Source organism: Ctenopharyngodon idella, chromosome 24 (genome assembly GCF_019924925.1).
Source record: "Ctenopharyngodon idella isolate HZGC_01 chromosome 24, HZGC01, whole genome shotgun sequence".
NCBI lineage: Eukaryota > Metazoa > Chordata > Actinopteri > Cypriniformes > Xenocyprididae > Ctenopharyngodon > Ctenopharyngodon idella.
Window position 1 is genome coordinate 8,386,536 of NC_067243.1, and position 21,156 is coordinate 8,407,691.

The window sequence follows — 21,156 nt, forward strand, 5'->3', positions numbered from 1 at the left end:
AACTCTTTAATAAAGCTTTGTGAGCATTTCTAACTTTAAGAGTCATGAAGAAGCAATCTGAAAATTAAATACTTTATTTTACATATCACATCATTCAGCTTTTGTGGATCAAAAAACATCACTGCACAACAGGAAACGTTCAGATTTATGGGCGCAGCTTTGGCGATAAAACATACCATACATACTGACATGAACACTGAAGCAGGAGGTCCAGAGGACACACACACACACACCACAATCAAGAGTCTTTGTAGTAGTTATTGAGGTTGATCCGCAACAGGAAGTCCTCCAGATGGGGCTGATAGCCTTTATCCACCAGTTTGGTCACCACTGTAGAAAACAAACATACACAGAGTTATTTAACTCAGGTTAAAAGGAACAATTATCCATTGAAAAAATTAATTTAGTTGAAAATACGATTTCTTCTCTTACTTTTTACTAGTGAGCAAAGTTATCGTGTAAAAGTTACTGTAATTATCCTGGTGCAAGACATCCTGACTGACATTTAAGGAAAGATAAAATGCTACAAAAGTGTAAGATATGAACCATATTTAGAGCAATATAGCTGTTTTATTACACGTCTGAATGTCCTGCTGGGACAGTTGGCTTGTATGGATCTCTGCTCAAGAACCAGCTGTATTTGTGATGACTTTGCTGGCAATAATACAGTATTTATTTAGCCAGTTTAATTTTCTAAAGACTGCACCATCTGGTTAGTTTTACGGTATCTCATTGTCTCACAAACGGCGCATATGACAGCAATAACAAAGAGATATTTTTGTGGGATTGGTGGTTTAATTTTCAGCAAAAAAGATGCCAATAGATTCAACACGTCTGATTAATTGACTGAGATGGTCTTCAGTATGGATGAGCTCAACATGATAAATAAATCAGTCATGTCTAGCACCGTATGCCAACGTTTTTTAAAAAAGTAGATGAATTTATAACTGTCGTGTATATTTCCTAGGTAAAAATAACCTGCATTGATTATATTCAACTACTTTTTTTTTAATCTACTTGATAAACAATTGCTGTCCTGTCCAAACGTTCCTCCCATCATTCGTCTGATTAAAAAGAGCCATTTTATACCATTTCAGAGCAAATACATAAATACTGACCATATTGAGGAATAGTTGTTTTCAGCTATATCTCAGGCATTGTTCTGATGACTAAAGGCACACATCTCTCTGTCTGTATCTGAGTGGGCAGGTGTGACGCTCTAATCTTATCGGCCTCCGTCACAGACCTCTGATCTCAGTGTTGACACCTGTAGCAGCAGCTCACCTTTGAACAGGAAGCGGGAGTAGTACTTGAAGGTGTTGTAGGACTGCTGCATGGCGATGAAACTGGGATGCACTGGCTCCCCCTGCTGGAGCTCCCACGGCTGCGCGATCAGCTGTCCGCGGAACTTCAGGATCAGGCTGAAGATGCTGTGGATGATGTTCATGACGGGGGCGGCTTTCTCTGTCAGCAAACCCCTGGGAAACAATTATGGATGATAAATCCCTTCTCCAGATATATTAAAGGGGTGGTTGATTGTGATTTCACTTTTTTAACTTTAGTTAGTGTGTAATGTTGCTGTTTGAGCATAAACAACATCTGCAAAGTTACGACGCTCAAAGTTCAATGCAAAGGGAGATATTTTCTTTTACAGAAATCGCATTTAAGGACTACAACAAACGGCTGGTAGGGAGTACAACAAGCTTTTTCCCGGGTTGGTGACATCACAAACCCCAAAATTTATATAAACTCTGCCCCGGGAACACAACAAAGGGGGTGAGGTCATGTTGGGCTGCTTTAGAGAAGAGGAAGAGTTGTTGTAGTAGAGTGTTGCCGTCATTTTACGCCGGACTGCTTCACAAACGAGGGTCAATTCAACGCTGGATTCACACAAAATATTAACATGACGACACATGCTAGTCGATGAGTTGAATCAACTCCACTGCAACTACATAAATTTATCCACTAACCATTCAGAAACATCCAGATGCATTTTAAAAGTCTTCCTGAGTCTCTCCATCAGTGTCGACTCCGATTTGAACAATGTAAGGCTGAACACCGTTACTGACAATCCTCATTTTAGCTGCGTGAGATTCTCCAGCTTTGTTGTTGTTGAGCAACCGAAGCGTGAGCTTTTAAAGCTCCGCCCTCTTCTGGAAAGCAGCGTGTTTTTGCTCACACACAAATAGGGGCAAATTTGAAAAGCTATAATAAATGATCTGTGGGTTATTTTGAGCTGAAACTTCACAGACACATTCTGGGGACACCAGAGACTTATATTACATCTTGTAAAAGGGGCATTATAGGTCCCCTTTAAACAGTGAATGTCTTGCTTGAGTGGGACACGAGTCCTCACCTGAAGATAGCTCTATTGAGGTATTCGGCGTGCGTGCGGTGGATGGCGTCCAGGTCATTGGCACTGCTCAGTTTGTGTGTGAACTCGCTCCAGGACACCTGAAGGATCTGGTTAGCGATGTAGCCCTGGATCACCTTCACAAAGTGCTGCATCTCGTGTCTGTACAGCTGCAGCTGATGGAACTGGACGGAGCGACCGGCACCTTTTACCAGTGCTGAGAGACAAGAGAAGAAAATATTATTTTTTGGTTTTGGAACAAAGCCTTACAGACCCATTCTGACAGATTTAAATAACAGTTTTTTTTTCAAATGAGAACCGAAGACTGTATCGGATGGAAGACATAAGTACTTGTGTGAAGAGTTTCATACATTTACTGGGTGAACAGTGAAAGAAAGCGCAGCAGAAATCTCACCCGTCCTCTTGAGGTGAAACCAGACGTCTCGGAGGGACCACACCATGTGTTTGAGCTGCAGCAGGAAGGAGAAGAGTCTGTTGTATTTATTCAGACAGCTGTCCGTGATGACGATATTCACTGGCCAGTCCACCTACAGAACCAGAGAAGGATCATGAAAAAAATTGTCCAGCTCTTCAGAAACTTCGGATTACATGAAGACAGTGAGCGTCTCTGACCTTGTATCGGAGCTCTAGACAGTTCAGCGAGTCTGGAGCGTGAGGGTGGAAGATCTCAGGGAGGTATCTTAGTGCAAACGTGAAGTGAGCCGCCAGCTCGCTGTCCCCATGAACGCTGTACTGTAACGCCTTATTCAGAATGGAGTTCAACACCAGCGGGGTCAGCAGCTCACCGGGCGTCTGACCACTGCCCAGCTAAACACACAACACACAATAAAATGCATTTTGAACACTTATGTCACATGACCTCATTATGCTGAATGTTTAATTCACTTTTAAATATAATTTTGTGTAAAGGGGACCTATTATACCCTTTTTCAAAGTCTTGATTTTGTTTTTGGGGTCTACTAGAATAGATTTTCATGCTTGAATTTTCAAAAAACACATTTTTCACATATTTGATATTATTGCAGCAGCTCTCTTCCCAGTCTGTCAGTAATGCTCTGTTTAGTTCTGGTCTATGAAGCCCCTCCTTCTGACAAGCGCAATGTGCTCTGATTGGTTGGCTGGACCAGTGTGTTGTGATTGGTCAACTGTTTCGAGCGTGTTTGGGAAATGTCACGCCCCTTACCAAAACCGCGAGTTTCAACACACTGAACGCAACTCAACCAGGCCTCGCCCCTTTATTTGCATATGACTTGGACGGGAATTATTTAAATGAGGAACATTGTTTCCTAGAAACTCAAGACTACAATCAAAGCGTTTCAGGGAGTTCAGAAACAGTGAAACTGATACAGAGAATAACTCCTGCTGGAGACTGTGATTTGAAACTTTGCAGACCCTTTTCATGATCAAACAGCAACATTACACACTGAAAAAAGTTGAAAATTTAAAAATGCATAATAGGACCCCTTTAACAAGCTCTTCATATCAGAAGATGAAACTGCGTTGAGACCTTCTCAAAGAGCTGATCGCTGAGAGAGAGGGCAAACTCTCCATCCTCCATTAACAGGAAATGCCTGAGTGTCTCAAAATGCTTCTCCACGCCCAACTCCACGAAAAAATAATCCACCACGGCCTTATTTACCATGGACACACTGAGAGAAAGAGAGAGTTTCAAATGTACAAATTTGGTCCTTTAGTGTATATGCATGTATATATATATATATATATATATATATATATATATATATATATCTCGACTTGGTATCGAAGTCTGTACTTTTGACAACACTAATATACACATGTATGTGTGTGTGTGTGTGTGTGAGAGAGAGAGAGAGAGAGAGAGAGAGAGAGAGAGAGAGAGAAAGTATGTATATATAACATTGCCATATAAACATCTAGTCAGTGAGTAAAATAGCAGTTCAGTAACTTTTTCTGATGAATATGTGAGCAATTCATAGACTGATTCCAATCAATAACTAGGCTAAATTGGATAGTTCAAATAAAGATTGTGATTCATCAGAAATTCAATATTTGAACCCAGCTCTAGTTTACATACTGTGTAATCAGTGGCGTTGTAACAGAGTGTTTCATGAGAACAGGAAGTGGCATCATCTCGCTGAGCTGAACAGCAGTGGAATCAGTGGCCTGGTGCAGGGAGGGGTCGACAGGAAGGCCGTTCGGGCCCCGTGTGACCTGCAGCAGCAGCTCAGATTCTGGAGCCGCAGCTAGAGCAGGAAGGACAACACAAATCTCTCTGTTTCTGATATAAAGAAAGAAAGCTCCAGTGGTTCAGGATGAAGACAGCTGGTCCGGTACTCACTCATTTGGCCGTATGAGTCCTGATACTGCTCGACTTGGTACTGTGAGGCCAGGCTGAGAAGATAGCGATCCTCTGGACTCTTTTTAGGGGACAATCCTAGTCCCAGAGCCCAGGCAGTCAGTCCCTCATCCAGGGAGAACAGCTCACTAGGGGGCGCTGCATTACAACATATCAAATTCAAATAAGAAATCATCAAGCACAGTGAATTCCCTTTGTGTATGACCAACAGACATCAAAAACATAAAATAATTAATTCTTAAAATTAGGAATTTGTACCTATGATAAAATGAGAGATATTGTGCTATTTGAGTAAAATATCACTTCTAATGAAAACGGCAGTATGAGGGTGCTAAACATTTGTGCAGTTGCGTTCTTACCCTGGGTGTCTGTGTCAGCTGGTTTCTCTGTCTCTTCTGATGCTCGGTCAAATATGGTTGGAAGTCTGTCACCGTACAAACTCCCTGGTACCACCCCGCCAACCACGCAACCCATGCCTAGAGTAGAGTCTGATGTATGTGCACGGTCTCCGCTGTAAAGAGAGCTGGGCCGAATGGTCTCAATCCCACTGACCACACACCCAATGCCCAAGGTAGACTGTGAGGAATGTCCGTACTCACTTCCAGGCAATGGAGAGCGTTGAGGGTCTATGCCTGATACAACACACCCTAATGTTAGCACAGAGTCAGACGCATGTCCGTAAGTGCTGCCAGGCAGAGGGGTGGATGAAGGGGCAGCATCTGGCATCACACAACCCACTTTAAGAGTGCTGTCAGAAGAGTGACCAAACTTGCTCGAAAGTGGGCGAGAGGAGGTGACATCTGACACAAACTCACCCACCTTTATATGGGCGTCAGAGGCGTGGCCATGAATATTAGCGACAGGGATATGAGCATTTACCTCAGAAATGTGTTCACCAACCCTTATATGGGCATCAGAGGCGTGGCCATGGATGTTAGGGGTTGGAAAAGGAGCAGTTATTTCAGAAACATGTTCGCCAACCCTTATATGGGCATCAGAGGCGTGGCCATGGATGTTAGGGGTTGGAAAGGGAGCAGTTACTTCAGAAACATGTTCGCCAACCCTTATATGGGCATCAGAGGCGTGGCCATGAATGTTAGGGGTTGGAAAGGGAGCAGTTACTTCAGAAACATGTTCGCCAACCCTTATATGGGCGTCAGAGGCGTGGCCATGGATGTTAGGGGTTGGAAAAGAAGTGGTTACTTCAGAAACATGTTCGCCAACCCTTATATGGGCGTCAGAGGCGTGGCCATGGATGCTAGGAGTTGGAAGAGAAGTGGTTACCTCAGAAACATGTTCGCCAACCCTTATATGGGCGTCAGAGGCATGGCCATGAATATTAGGGGTTAGAAGAGGAGTGGTTACCTCAGAAACATGTACGCCAACCCTTATATGGGCGTCAGATGCATGTCCATAAATATTAGCAGAGTGGATGGGAGTGGTCAACTCAGAAACATGATCGCCAACCCTGATGTGGGCATCAGAGGCGTGGCCACAGACATCAGAGGAGGGCAGGAATGAGATCAGTGCTGGATCAGGATCACGGCTGTTATTCCTCATACCAGACTCTGACTCATGGAAGCTTATGAGAGGAGACACAGATTGTTCTTCCTCTGGCTGAGAACAGTGAGAGGGCTGGCTGACACTCTCACAGGACTTGGCTTTCTCTGTTGGCTCCTGGGTGGCTTGCTTTGGCTCTGAACCTGTGCTGGCCGCCGAGGGCTCTGTTCCTGTCTCTTCTCCAGTTGGTTGTTTTTCTGTACACTGGCTACTGCTCTCTGCCTCACATGTTCGCTCTTGAGTGGTTTGTGTAAGGGTGTTTGACTCTGAGCGGATCAGGCCCTTGTTCAGCCCTGAGGCAGTGGAGTCTCTCAGCTGCACTGAGCTCTGTGAAGGGTGTCCATGAACACTAGCCTTCGGCTGACCTACTGACACCTCTGGAATAAACTGACCCAATAGGAAGCTGGACTTGGATGCTTGTCCATATTGACTAGGCACAGGGACTGACTCGTAGACTTCTGAAACATTTTGTCCAAGAGGTATGTGGGAGTTTGTTGCGTGTGGCTTCTGAGGAAACTGCAACAGGTCAGAACCAATGTCGCGGAGGGCCTGGGTCACGGCACCACTGTCAGGGATGCGTGGAGGCTTGGGGAGGAAGTCAGCAATGTCGATTTCCTCTGATATGAGAGCATGCGTTACATCTTTGGCAGAAGAGCAGGGAGGAGCAGAGGATTCTGGGATATGAGGATCTGCTGTTGGCTGTTCACTAAGATTCTGCTGTAAAATGAAAACAATTACAACAGTGTAAGGCAGAACTTATGATGCTATAGATGTGTATATGTTAAGAACAGCACACAGACCTCAGCGTGTAGCTGTGCCGGCTGTTGTTTGTAGGGTGTTTCCGGAGGGGGGACCTTCAGACCTAAAGGAAACTTCTCCAGAAGAGCCTGAACATAAATCAGAACACCTCAGAGATAAAGATTTCCCCCATCTATCACTTTAAAACAGTACTTTAATGGCAGATGCGAACATATACCCTTTGTTAACTGCTGGACGTATGATTACTAATGCAAGTACAACTAACAGTTAAACGTTTAAGGAACTTAGAAAGGATGGTCTATAAACTGAGAACTGGAGACTTTCACATGACACCAACAAAGGTTTGTGTTAGATTGTAGTTGCATAATTTCTAGATACAGTATAATTGCAAATTAATAAATTATTTGTATTATTTTCTTGTAAAAAAAATAAAAAAAAAAAAAGTATTTTATATTTTTAAATAATTTTTTTAGTAAAATAAGTTACTAATAACTGATAAAATTACAACAAAAAAAAATTAATAAAATAATTTATTGAAAATGGATAAAATTGTTTACATTTTTATAAAAAAATAAGTGAAATATTTATAAATATATTTTAGTAAAATCATTTATTGAAAATGGATAGAACTACAAATAATAACAATAATATAATAATATTAACATAATATTAATGTTATAAATACCATTCTCTATTACAAATGTAATAAAATATACATTTATTTTGAGTAAAATGAACACATTATTTGTATTATTTTCTTGTAAAAATAAAATATTATATTTATAGATATAAATTTTAAGTAAAAAAAGTTACTAATAACTGATAAAATTACAAAGAATAAAAATATCATTATTGCATTACTAAACAGGTACTAAAAATTCTCTATCAAAATCGCAAACAAAAGTAATTAAAAATAAGTTAAAAAATAATAATATTAACATAATATTAATGTTATAAATAACATTCTCTATTACAAATGCAAAAAATTATACATTTATTTTTACAAAAATTAATAAATTATTTGTATTATTTTCTTGTAAAAAACAAATAATGTATTTATAAATATACATTTTTAGTAAAAAAAAGTTACTAATAGCTGATAAAATTACAAAGAATAATAATATCATTATTGCATTACTAAACAGGTACTAAAAATTCTCTATTAAAAATGCAAAAAAGAAAAAAGTAATTAAAAATAAATTAAATATTTATAAATATATTTTAAAATAATTAAAAAATAATTTTAATTATACAAATATAACAATTTATCCATTTTCAATAAAATAATTTATTGAAAATGGATAAAATTACAAATAATTACAATAACAATGTAAATTATAATACGTCAATAATATTAACATAACATTAATGTTATAAATAACATTCTCTATTACAAATGCAAAAAAAACAAAACAAATGTATTAGTAAATTATAATCATAATATTAATAATAATAATAATAATAGTTTAATATTACTAATGAAAACCACTGCAGTAATGGAGAAAAATAATAAACAGATCCTAAAAAAAATGTAAATGACTCAAACTCTACAATAAAATCCTGAAGAATGATATCAGACCTGTACGTTCTGTTGTTCTTGCTGCAGGAAGTTCACTCTGCGCTCGTCGAGTTTCATCCTCTGCACCTTCCACATGGCTCTGAGCTCTCGTCTAGCAGCGGCTTCTGATAACTGACCGTACTGAGCGATCAGATCCATCCTGAACACACACAGAAAATATATCATTTAATTCTTAATTTCCTTGATGCTATATGACTTTGACCTCTCTGGATATTTGAGTCCTTTTATAAAGTGCAACAGTGCAAAAAGTCCTATTAAGTCTCTTCACAGTGAAATAGATTTTTATTGATATGAAATATATTTTTAAATTCTTGATGAAATAATTACAATCATAAAGTGAAATACACTAATTAAAAAAGTTGCTGGTATTGTGGATGCACGAAATGCAGCAAAAAAGCTCAGTAGTGAGCGCCCACTCCCATGATGCATTGCAAATGACAATCAAGTTGTATTTATATATTTGTATGTTTATCAATCAAGTTGTACTTATGTTTGACTGTTTTGCGTCAAATTATTTTTTATACCTGTAATAACTTACATTTAGTCGACAGTTTTATATTTTACCACTGATTTCGGTCACTTGCAAAGCTTTATGGGATGAGTAGTTCATTCCCTCATAAAAGACTACACAATCTTGTACCTTTGTCTTTTTTCTTAAATACTTCTTTGGATTGAATCCAATATTGTAATGTTATGATTCATCTGAGAGCTGTTTTGGTTCATGGCACATAATGTTTTACCGAATAATTTGCTCAAATGCCTGTGGAGAATATGAATGGGAAATAAACTTCCTGTGGGCAGTCACCGCCGCGCTCTACAGCCTCAGCCTCAATCGTTCTTTTTCCTGAGTTTTACTGTATGCCGCCCACCGTGCCCGGCGCTCCAGCTGCTCCTCGAGGGCCTGCAGCCTCTGCTCTCGGTCTCTGAGCTCTCGAGCGTAGCTGAAATCATCATCCTGCTCCTTCCGTCTCGCAGCACTACGCCACTGAAACCACATCCACACAAGTTAGAGCCGCTGAAGATGGTTTTACTGACTGGTTATTAATATGCTCCTCACCTCCTGGTCGAGCTCCAGCTGCTGTTTCATCTCTTTAAATCGCTCTCTCTTCTGGGCCTCCTCCGCCAGACGCTGCGACACCTGGTGGCCTGCAGGGGGCGAGAGTGAAAACAGCGGGACGTCAGCTGTAAACTCCATTCATCTGCCTCTGTGGGGAGGAACTCCCTCTCACTGGGCGCCCTGATAATTAATACTTGACCTCCACGAGGAGAACAACTGTGTCCTCCTCATGTAAAAAACATTGTTTATTATACATATCAGTGTTATTTTAGTATCATTAGTTTTTGTTAAAGGCCAAAAATGAAAATTCTGTCATATTTACTCACCCTCAAGATGTTACAAACCTGTATGAATTTTGTTGTTCTGCTGAACACAAAAGAAGATATTTGGAAGATTGTTTGTAACCAAGCAGATCTCGCCCCCCATTGACTACCAAAGTATTTTTTCCCTAATATGGCAGTCAATGGGAGGCGAGATCTGCTTGGTTACAAACAATCTTCCAAATATCTTTGGTTAATAAAGGCCTTTTGAAGCGAAAACTTTATAAATTCAAATAACTAGTTTCCGGCGGATGACCGTACACATACCACTCAAGTCGACTTACGCCAAATGAGTAACCCCTGACGCGATGTATGATGCAGGATGTAGGAGTATCGTGATCTTAGACGCCTCTCGCGGTTCAAACAAATAGGACTGTGCAACAAACTCAAGCTCCTCTTCTCTTATATCGAAATCCTCCGACATTTCTCTTTAAAAATGATCGTTTTAGACTTCTAATTCGTGACCGGTGTATTGTTTTGCTCCATCCTCTGCGCTTCAAATGTTCATCAATACGTCATGCGTCGGATCAGAGGTCACTCTCCGCTGCAAATCGGTGCGTACGGCCATCTGTGGGAAGCTAGGGCCAGTTGTTCAAAAAGTTTAATCTGGATCAGAATGATCTGGATTTGGAAATCCCATGTTTTGCTATCCAGGATCAGGTAATCTATCTTACTTTGTGCTGGTTTTTTAAAGCAAAATTGGATTGGATCACCCTGATCCAGATCGCTTTTTCATATTACCAAATCTAGATTACTAGTGCTCTACGGAGCCCCTAAAGGGACATGGTGATAGAAAGAATGTGAGATGGGGAAAAAACAAAAACAAAACCCCCCCCAAACATTTCAATGCTTTTGCGTTCTCTCAGAAAAGATCCGCGTAGCGTTCACCTGAGAAATTTTGCGTTCGCTCACAAATTTTTTTTAACTGGTTCATCTCTTATGATTGTGCCAATGTATTTTACAAAAAGTGATAAAAAAAATATTTTGAATTAAATATAATTAGACATGTGCCGATATTCGGTAATGCGATATATCACGATAATGAATATGCGCGATATTGTTATCGTGGGCACTTCAAAATACCGTAAATAATAATTTATTACCAATTATTAACATTTTTATAATGCATTTAGGAATACTTTCCCCATCAACCGTATAAAATGCACAACACCGCTGTATTCTGCATCAAAGGGACATGCGCTCAGATGTAAACAAGCCCAACATGCACGAGAAGCACATGGTGGAAGGAGTGAAGGAGACGCTCTGAATGAAAGTGCACGTTTACTCTCTGACAGCAGAGGGCGCTGATAAAACAGCAGAATGCAGCGGTTACCCCGGAAACCCCGCAAACAAAGCAACCGCGCTAGTGAAGTTTTTAAAATGCTTCAAACAGCCATTCATTTTTTTATAATCTCAATGTTGTTCATCACAGCACCAAATACTTCATACTTATTTATTTTCAAACTTAAACATTTTTATATTTTAATCTGGACTACAACATGCCCTAATGATTGGAAATGTTCTGATTATTTGTTATACGGCTTCATTAGTTAACATGTTAATTCATTATTACCAAACTGACAATGAAAAATACTTATAAAGCATTAATTATTCTTAGTTAATGTTTAATAACATTACTAAAATCAAAAGAACTTATTTAATGGACCTGAGATAAAAACTAACAATGATCAGTTGTATTTCTTAACTAACATTAACAAAAAAATAATAGTTTCTGTAACAAATGTAGCTATTGCTCCATCTTAGTTAATGCATTAAATAATGAGACCTTATTGTAAAGTGTTACCTGTTGTTCTTTATAGCCTAATTCTTTTGCACTTTAATCTGTTTGAAAATTTTACTTTATATATATATATATATTTTTTATGTATTGTATTATTGTATTTAAACATTCAGAGTTATTTTTGTTATTACAAATATAGAAGTTCTTAAACCTGTTATAGTATGACAACACTTTTTTTGGAACTTATTTCAATATCGTGATAATACCGTATACCGTGATAAAAGCTTCAGCAATTAATCGCAAAATGAAAATTTGATACCGTCACATGCCTAAATATAATATTTTGTTTGATATTTATAGCTGTTTGGGGATTATTTTATGGCACCAAAATCTCTTTTTTTACTTCACAGTAGGTAGCCGAAAGGCTAAATATGCAGCCGAATGTCTACTTCTAATTTATTACTTTAAAAGTTAAACTAATCAAGAGCAAAATAAAAAAGTGTGTGTGTGTTATATTACATGATAAAAAATGTTGTATTTTTTTTTTTTTTTTTTTTTAACCAGTTTTAAAGTTATTACATTTTTGTTCCTGAAATCCACCCTTCTGATGGGATCAGTATAATCCAGATTTTTTTGGATCAAAAGTATCCCAATCTTACTAAAAAGTTTTGAACAACACAAACTGCTGATTTTATCCAGATCAAAACCAAGATTGGATTTTGTGATCTAATCTGATTTCAGAATCCTTTTTTCCTTTTGAACAACCCATTTTCAAGATTTAATCCAATCCGATCGCCGAAATCCGACCAGATTACTTTTGAACAACTGGCCCCTAGTTATTATATATAATTAAGTTTTAAATATGGATATTTTTCTTACAAAAACCCATCGCTTCACTTCAGAAGGCCTTTATTAACCCCCTGAAGTTGTATGGATTTTTTTTTTTTTTTAATAATGGATGGATGAATTTTTTGGCTTCACTACCATTATAAAGCTTGTAAGAGCTAGGATATTTTTAAACATATCTCCGATTGTGTTTGTCTGAAAGAAGATAGTGATATACACCTAGGATGGCTTGAGGGGGAGTAAATAATGGGATAACTTATTTTTGGGTGAACTATCCCTTTAAACTTAACAAAAAGCTTTTGGTCAGGATAAGCAGAAACCGGTTGCGTCCCAAATGGCTCACTCAACGTGAACTTCCTGGCCCTTAGGGTGTCCCATTTCTCAATTTATAATTCAGAAGGCTGCTATTTGGGACAGGGCCTATGATGAAAGTCAAGTCTGGCTACGCAAGACTGATTTTACCCAGACAGAAGCTGCTAACAGCATCAGGTGCATGTGCTGTGTGTGCTTGGGTTTTGAGGGGGACAGATTTCTGACCTCTGATTCTCTCCAGGGTCTTGGCCGCTGTCTCTCTGACCTGGTTAATGAGCTCCTGTCGGGCCTGTTCAGTCCGCATGGCCTGACGAAAAATAAGTTATAGAGAGAGAGGAAAATAAAGGAAGACAGACTTCAACGCAAAACAATGAAGCAGATTTTAGCCCAGGTCACATTGTCCTGATGAAACTGGGTTAATGGACCAGATTTTAAAATCTCATCTGTTGCCAAGCCAACAGTACAGGCGCTACATAGTTACTGGGTCTCTACATTTAGAGAGCACACTACAGACATATAAACACTTAACCTGGATGAGCTATTTCTGAAAACCTCATAATTACTTTACTATATAGCAACATCTCCAAAAATATCTCCATAAATCAGCATCATGACAGGTGAAGTACCTGCTCCTCCCTGCTGATGGCGCTGTGCCTAGCGATCGTCTCCATTCGGCCTCGATACACGGCACAGTCTCTCTCAATCTCCTCAACTTCCTGCAGGGAAAATGTCACAGCGATCCTGGGCACCGGGACATCCGACCAGAAGATGTAGTGCTGTGTAACGGACAGATGGAGTTAGATCGGAAAATCCTCTCCAGCAAAAATGTATTTTTATTCAGCAAGGACGCATTAAATTGATCAGAAGTGACAGTAAAGACTTTTATAATGTAACAGAAGATTTCTATTTCAAATAAATGCTGTTCTTTTGAACTTTCTATTCATCAAAGAATCCTGAAAAATCAATTTCCACAAAAAATATTAAGCAGCACAACTGTTTCCAACATTGATAATAATAAGAAATGTTTTTAAGCAGCAAATCAGCATATTAGAATGATTTCTGAAGGATCATGTGATAACGTGTTATAAATTTTAATAATAATTCACAATATTACTATTTTTAAATGTATTTTGGATCAAATAAATACATTCAAAAATCTTCCCGACCCCAAACTTTTGAATGGTAGTGTACATAAAGCATTATAAAGTGTTTGAGGGGCACCTGTGGGCAGCATATTTTCAGAAGATTGATTGTTTTCCCGCAGACGTAAACGTCATTGGCGATGTGTTTGAGGAAGACCGGCACACAGTCCTCTGCATCCCGTGAAATGAGAGTGTAGCCCTGTGTCCAAAAGTTCTTATCTGAGGGAACAGAGATTCATTTATTTTCTGGGGGGTTTTGCATAGATGACATATTGATTTTAAGTCTGTTATCATCACTGATGTAACTGCACACCATCAGGGTTTTATTTTTAATCTAATAATGCAGCAGAAAATGAATGGATTTATTAAAGCGTGAGATTGAGAAACTCACCTCTGTAGGTCAGATAATCCTCATTGACCTCAATCATAAACTCTTTATAAACGTCACGGAAGACGCCACTGTACACCCAGTCTGAAACAAACCTACACACCCACACAGACATTTAGTTAAAGGTACACTATGTAATGTAACTTTTTTTGTTCAAAATTAACCCTTCTTTCAAAACATGTTTTTGTCTTATGCTGATTCACTATAGTAAGCCTATTATGGCCCGGTTTCACAGACAGGGCTTAGACTAAGCCAGGATTAGGGTTTTTAAAGGGATAGTTCACCCAAAAATGAAAGTTATCCCATGATTTACTCACCCTCAAGCCATCCTAGGTGTATACGTCTATCATCTTTCAGACGAACACAATCTGAGATATATTTAAAAACATCCTTGCTCTTCCAAGCTTTATAATGGTAGTGAAGGGAGGACCAGATTTTGAAGCCCAAAAAAAGTCATCCATCTATCATAAAAAATAATCCATACGGCTCCAGAGGGTTAATAAAGGCCTTTTGAAGCTAGGTGATGTGTTTTTGTAAGAAAAATATCCATATTTAAAACTTTATAAATAACTAGCTTCCGGCGGACGACCGTACACATACTGCACAAGTCGACTTGCGCCACAAGAGTAACCCCTGACGCGATGTATGATGCAGGATGTAGGAGCATAAGCTAAGACGCCTCTCGCAGTTCAAACAAATAGAGCTGAGCAACAATCTCAAGCTCCTCTTCTCTTATATCGAAATCCTCTGACATTTCTCTTTAAAAATTATTACTTTAGACTTCTATTTCGTGACCGGTGTTTTGTTTCGCGTTCGTCATTACGTCATGCGTTGGGTCAGAGATCACTCTTCCGCCGTAGTTAATAAAGTTTTAAATATGGATATTTTTCTTACAAAAACCCATCGCTTCACTTCAGAAGGCCTTTATTAATCCCCTGGAGCCGTATGGATTATTTTTATGATGGATGGATGCATTTTTTTGGCTTCAAAATCTGGCCACCATTATAAAGCTTGGAAGAGCCAGAATATTTTTAAATATATCTCTGATTGTGTTCGTCGGAAAGAAGATAGTCAAAACACTTTGAATGGCTTGAGGGTGAGTAAATTCCCTTTAAGACAAGTCATTGTCTTAAAAAAAAAAGACTTGTCTTAAAGAAAAGTCCCTTTATGACAAGTAATTTCACTCTGCGGCCATCTTAGAAATGCCTCTTGGGCATCCAAGTGCAGCTCCTATCTCTTTGAATGGGGAAACATCAAATTCTCCAAAGCTGTTCATCAAGCTTTTGATTAAATTTCATATTTGAAATCACCAATGAAATCTGACAACAACTGATCTCATAAATTTTGTTTCTAATTGATCAAATCATGACAAAAAAACTGTATTTTTCAGGCTGGATCAAGCGAATGCGCATGCGCAGTCCTATGCGTGCGTCTGACTGTTTCTATAGGAACCGGAGCTTCTAACGACTGCTGCAGTGACACGATGACTTTACCAATCGACGACTGGCTCTTATTTAGAAGGCGGGACTTATTCCGCCATATTGCGCATTGCACTTTCTCCCATTCAAAACAATACAAGTGATGCGCCTTGTGTTATTCTATAGTCTTTGGTAAATCATGGGATAATTTTCATTTTTGAATGAGTCAGTGTTCTGACGTAGAACCTGGAAGCGCTGAACGTAAACAGCGTAGGAGAATGACAGGGATGAGACGAATTTGTTAAATAAAGTCGTTATTATTGTTTTGTTTTTGCGCACAAAAAGTATTCTCGTCGCTTCATAAAATTAAGGTTGACCACGCTGACTATTTTAACAATGTCTTTAGTACCTTTCTGGTTTTTATATTAAACCACAATATAGACTAACCCCATACATTTTATTATAAACTACACAACTTTTTTTTGCATTAGACATTTAGATTTGCATTTATGCATTTTGCAGGTAATTTTATCCTAAATGACTTGCATTGCATTTAAAGTATAGTTTGTCAAATTATGCATTCCCTGGAAATCAAAACCATGACCTTGAAGTTGTTAGCGCCATGCTCTTCTGTTTGAGCAACAGTACATAATTATGTAGTACATAAATATGATTTCTGTGCTTCGGCAAAGGGCAAAATTATGGGTTAAGTTATGGGTTTTTTGTTGTTCTTGGAGCTTGACAGACATGGCCTTTAAGTGGTTGTATTGGAAAGAGTAGCATGAGGATTCTACGTTCATGTTGCACAAGAAAAATAACAGCAGAGAATCTCTATTGTGCATTTAATGGCAGCCAGACACTACAGAAACCATTTCACAGTATCAGTCACTTGAAAAATATAGTGTGTCAAAAACCACTCTGCTCTTAAGTGACCTTTTCGAGTTGAATAATAGATAAATAAGTAAAAAGCGATAGAGGAGATGAGTTTCTCACCTCGTGTACGGCTCACAGCTGCTCTTCAGCAGCGACAGCAGCACCGGATGATTCTCATTACTGCAGTTACTCTGAGCTTCATTATACAGACACGACAGCAGTTTTACACCCTAAACACAGACATCACACCGCCAATTACACACACAGCACAGCAGACCTGCAACACCCACCTGTCTACAACACTTCTGAGCTGAAAACAACTCGACCTCAAAGCTACTGTGTCTGACAGAAGTATGTGAAGTGTGCGACGAGAGTGTTTCTTACCATGGGGAATGTTGCTCGTCCCACACCGGCGATTCCATCCACACAACACAGTTCTGACAGATACCTGATAACATGGAGTAACATCTGCTGAAACTGATTTTCTTCTTACAGACTATATATTTATTTTAAATTTTTTTGCTTTGTGGATTGTGTGACAGGAGGGAAGATTCACCTGAGCTGACGTCCCAGTTTGCGGAAATGACAAGCAATAATTAGTAGACTCAGAGAGGCCGGTGTGCTCAGCACACACGCTCTGTAGTAATGCAGGTAACGCCGCAGCCCACCTGTGAAGGCCTGAGACACACACACAAGCATCTGTCACATGTGGTTATGGGAAAAAAAAAAACCTAAAGTACTGTAAGAAATGACAGCATGCGTCACCTGGAAGACGAGTCCCTTCTGACTCCCGCTGCTCAAAGAGAAGCGGCTGAGACGCAGATAGTGTGTGCCGTACTGCGCAAGCTCACACAGCAGCCGAGACACACTCTCAGGCGACGTCCCGGACACACATATATCCGGACGAACATCAAACTGCACACTAGCCTTGAGCGGAGAATGAAGCATAAGAGGAAGTCAAGAGAAATGTATTATTAATAAAATTAGATATGTTTTATAAAATGTACAATACATACAAAAGTATATTGAATTCAGCTACCTCGTTGAGAGGAAACGTGGCGGAGGAGACCCCGATCAGCACATTGAGCACGTCTTTGACCAGCTGACTCTGGCAGTCCAGCGGCAGTGGAAGGAGCGGTGATGGTGTCTGTGTGGACAGAATGTTCCTCATTTCTCCTTCCCACAGACGGTACAGCTGATCAAACGCCTCTCTGCCGGCCTCTGTCAGGTACGGGGGTTCCTTCTGACCCGGTGGACTGAAAAAGAGAAAGAAAAACGATGACAAATGTGAACAAAATACTTCTTTTAAACTAGTCGACAGGGGTGCACTGCAATGCATTGATTGTGGTATTCATTAAAGGCTTAGTTCACCCAAAAGCCATCTTAGGTGTATATGACTATCTTCTTTCAGACGAACACAATCAGAGATATATTTAAAAATATTCTTAGTCCTCCAAGCTTTATAATAGTAGTGAAGGGGGAGGGGGGGGGGCACATTTTGAAGCCCCCAAAAAATGCATCCATCCATCATAAAAGTAATCCATACGGCTCCAAGAGGGTTAATAAAGGCCTTCTGAAGTGAAGTGAAGTGATGTGTTTTTATAAGAAAATATCAGTATTTAAAACTTTACAAACTAAAATAACTAGCTTCCGACAGACGGCTGGGTGCATCGATTTGCGGCAGAAGAGTGACCTCTGACCCAACGCATGACATAATGACGAACGTGTAAGCGCAGAGGATAGAGCAAAACAAAACACAGGTCACAAATTAGAAGTCTAAAACGAGAAATTTTAAAGAGGAATGTCAGAGGATTTCGATTTAAGAGAAGAGGAGCTTGAGTTTGTTTGAGCCGCGAGAGGCGTCTAATCTTACGATACTCGTACATCCTGCGTCATACATCGTGTGACGGGTTACTCATTTGCTGCAAGTCGACTTGCACAGTATGCGTTTGGTTGTCTGCCGGAAGCTAGTTATTTGAATTTATAAAGTTTTAAATATGAGTATTTTTCATACAAAAAAGCATTGCTTCGCTTCAGAAGGTCTTTATTAACCCCCTGGAGCCGTATGGATTACTTTTTATAATGGATGGATGAATTTTTTTGGGCTTCAAAATCTGCCATCATCTGCGATCATTTGTTTATATAAAGCATATACATTTAAAAAATTTTTTAGAAAATGACCGATCGTTTCGCTAGTTAAGACCCTTATTCCTCGTCTGGTATCGTTTAAAGCCCTCTGCACTGAAACTGTCATTTTTACCTTCAACCGTTTGGAGACCATTGAAGTCCACTATATGGAGAAAAATCCTAGAATGTTTTAGATATAAACTGAAAGAGTTCTCGGAAGCTTAGCTGAAGTCGAGCGACTGTGGTGTAGTTCGTTTATAGCCTACCCTTAGCTTTTTGCTTCTGGCGACTTTATGCAGGCTTCAAAATTCATAAAAGTTGTGTTTATCTTGATGGACAAAACGTGTAAGTATCATAAACTTTTGTTGATCACACAGCCTGTTTTTTGTGATAATCCAAAAGCCTAGGGGAAAATCCTACTGTGTTTTTGTCGAGGGAACCAGTGTGATGCTAACTGCCGATTAGCCGATTACAAAGTGACGTCTTTTTTCACCACAGGCTTTATTTCAGCCATTTAACCAAAATCCCATTCAAAAAAATCCATTGACTCTGGGACGATGGAACCGGAAGTGCCACGTTTTGGCCTACAAAGTGATGTCATACCTGCACCACCCTATTTGTTTTGGTGCAGATTTGAAAACAACCGTAATGGAATCAAACCACTGTCAGTCAGAGCAGATATTTACAGCCCGACTCTCTCTCTCTCTCTCTCTTACCAGCCAATGTTCTCCCAACATCGCCTTCTGCCGGGCACGAATGTCCGAAGGGCCTCCCATACATCGAACTCAGGGCTGGGACTCGGCTCGGATTGGGAATCTGGAGTCAGATTAGAGGAAGACTGGAAGCCTTCGTCATCAGACTGATCCAAACCTGCAGGAACCTGCAGAAACCACAACAACATATACTGTAAGATACCAGGTAAGACTAAAATATATAATAAAGAAGAATGGATAAATTTAGTATCTTCACCCGTATGCTGAGTCCGGTAATGTCTGCGTTACTGGGAACGGGCGGCAGGTCCAGTCGGATGTCCATATCTGCGGTTCTGGAGTGCTGGAGGGCACCAAACAGTGACAGTCGGGTCTCTCTCTCAAACCTCTCCTCGACATCCGGCCTGCGCCCCAGTCCGAGCAGCCCGGTGCCCGGCGGAGCGTCCATGATGCTCACGGTCCTGCAGACGCCCCCGAACACGCCCCACTCCTCCCCACAGATCAAAGACCACGCCCTCTCCTCTAACCGCTGCATGTCCTGGCTCAGATACCCACCCAACGGGGGTCTGCGCTGCACGGGACGCTCCCGCCGCATGTAGTCGCGACTGAAAGACAGAGGGGGCGGAGCCACGGACCCGGCCAGCTGCACCAGAAGTTCCAGGACGGAATCCAGTTCAGACAGTCCCGCCCCGTCCCGTAGCTGACCCAGGAGCTCCTCCAACCTCTCCGCCTCCTCATCGCGGCCAGACACGCGCAGGTCAAAGGAGATCATCAATATTTTATTATGGGCAGGTGTGTTCGCAAGGGCGTTCGGTGGCGGTTTGGGCAACCCGTCCTGGAAGAGTCCAGCGAGAAGCGCCCCGTACGCACGCTTGCGCAGGGTCCGACGCGCTGACTCCCGCGACGCTGCGCCCAGAGCGCGACGTTTCCATGACAACCCGGAGATGCTGCAGTCGCAGAGCGCGCCCAGCAGCCCCGTGATGCTGTCGCTGTTGCCGTGGCAACCGGACATCTCAGCGAGAGCGCGCGATCATGACGCAGCGAGACCTGCGCGAAACAAATTACATTTATGGAACTCATACAATAATTAATTAATTGAAAATATACACAGTTCTCAAAAATATCAATTTTCATCATTTCCTTAATTACGCTTTTATTTCTTTTGTTTTAAATGGTAAAGTGTCTTAATACATTTTCTTTTGTAATATTAGACAAACCTTTCTGATTCAATGAATGAAACATACATGATCCAAACCCAAAAGCCACAGCAAGTAAAATATGTTCTTACATATGAATAATTAATGTTTATTAAGGACTCATAGCTAGTTTATTTAGCAGAAAAACACACAGTATTTGACATATTTAATACCGAAGGCAGTAAACAAACACAGCTGCAGCGTACAAACGCCAGCACGCTCACATAAACGTGTCTGAGATCATTTACTCACGTTGGAACTCGAGTTTAAGCTGTCCGAGGTGCAAATGTTTATTCCGCATTAGTGAATAATTACTATTTGTAATAAAAAAAGAAGAATTTGATGCGCATAAACACACGAGCTTGGTTTTCCTTAACCGCCGCGCTACACACAGAAGTCCCGCCTTCTCTGCACTC

The 21,156-nt window shown here is 40.1% G+C and overlaps 1 protein-coding gene across 2 annotated transcripts; it reads right to left on the reverse strand.

Annotated features, from left to right (window-relative positions):
* Window positions 1–58: 58 nt before the first annotated feature.
* tubgcp6 (tubulin, gamma complex associated protein 6) lies at window positions 59–21,152 on the reverse strand. Of its 2 annotated transcripts, none has more exons than XM_051883895.1 (25): window positions 20,993–21,152; window positions 19,804–20,591; window positions 19,551–19,714; window positions 17,747–17,963; window positions 17,473–17,634; window positions 17,264–17,385; window positions 17,092–17,155; window positions 16,828–16,937; window positions 14,420–14,511; window positions 14,108–14,247; window positions 13,513–13,662; window positions 13,112–13,193; window positions 9,668–9,756; window positions 9,480–9,595; window positions 8,611–8,749; window positions 7,073–7,159; window positions 5,072–6,986; window positions 4,695–4,850; window positions 4,431–4,599; window positions 3,882–4,023; window positions 2,987–3,181; window positions 2,769–2,901; window positions 2,357–2,570; window positions 1,285–1,478; window positions 59–330 (listed from the first exon to the last, which is right to left on the reverse strand). In XM_051883895.1, exons 2-25 carry the CDS (start codon window positions 20,554–20,556, stop codon window positions 239–241), a joined length of 5,697 nt encoding a protein of 1,898 aa, XP_051739855.1. In that variant the 5' UTR covers window positions 20,557–20,591; window positions 20,993–21,152; the 3' UTR covers window positions 59–238. The 2 variants fall into 2 exon arrangements, with proteins under 2 accessions (XP_051739855.1, XP_051739854.1); XM_051883894.1 differs by having other exon boundaries at window positions 5,072–6,989.
* Between the last annotated feature and the right edge of the window lie 4 nt (window positions 21,153–21,156).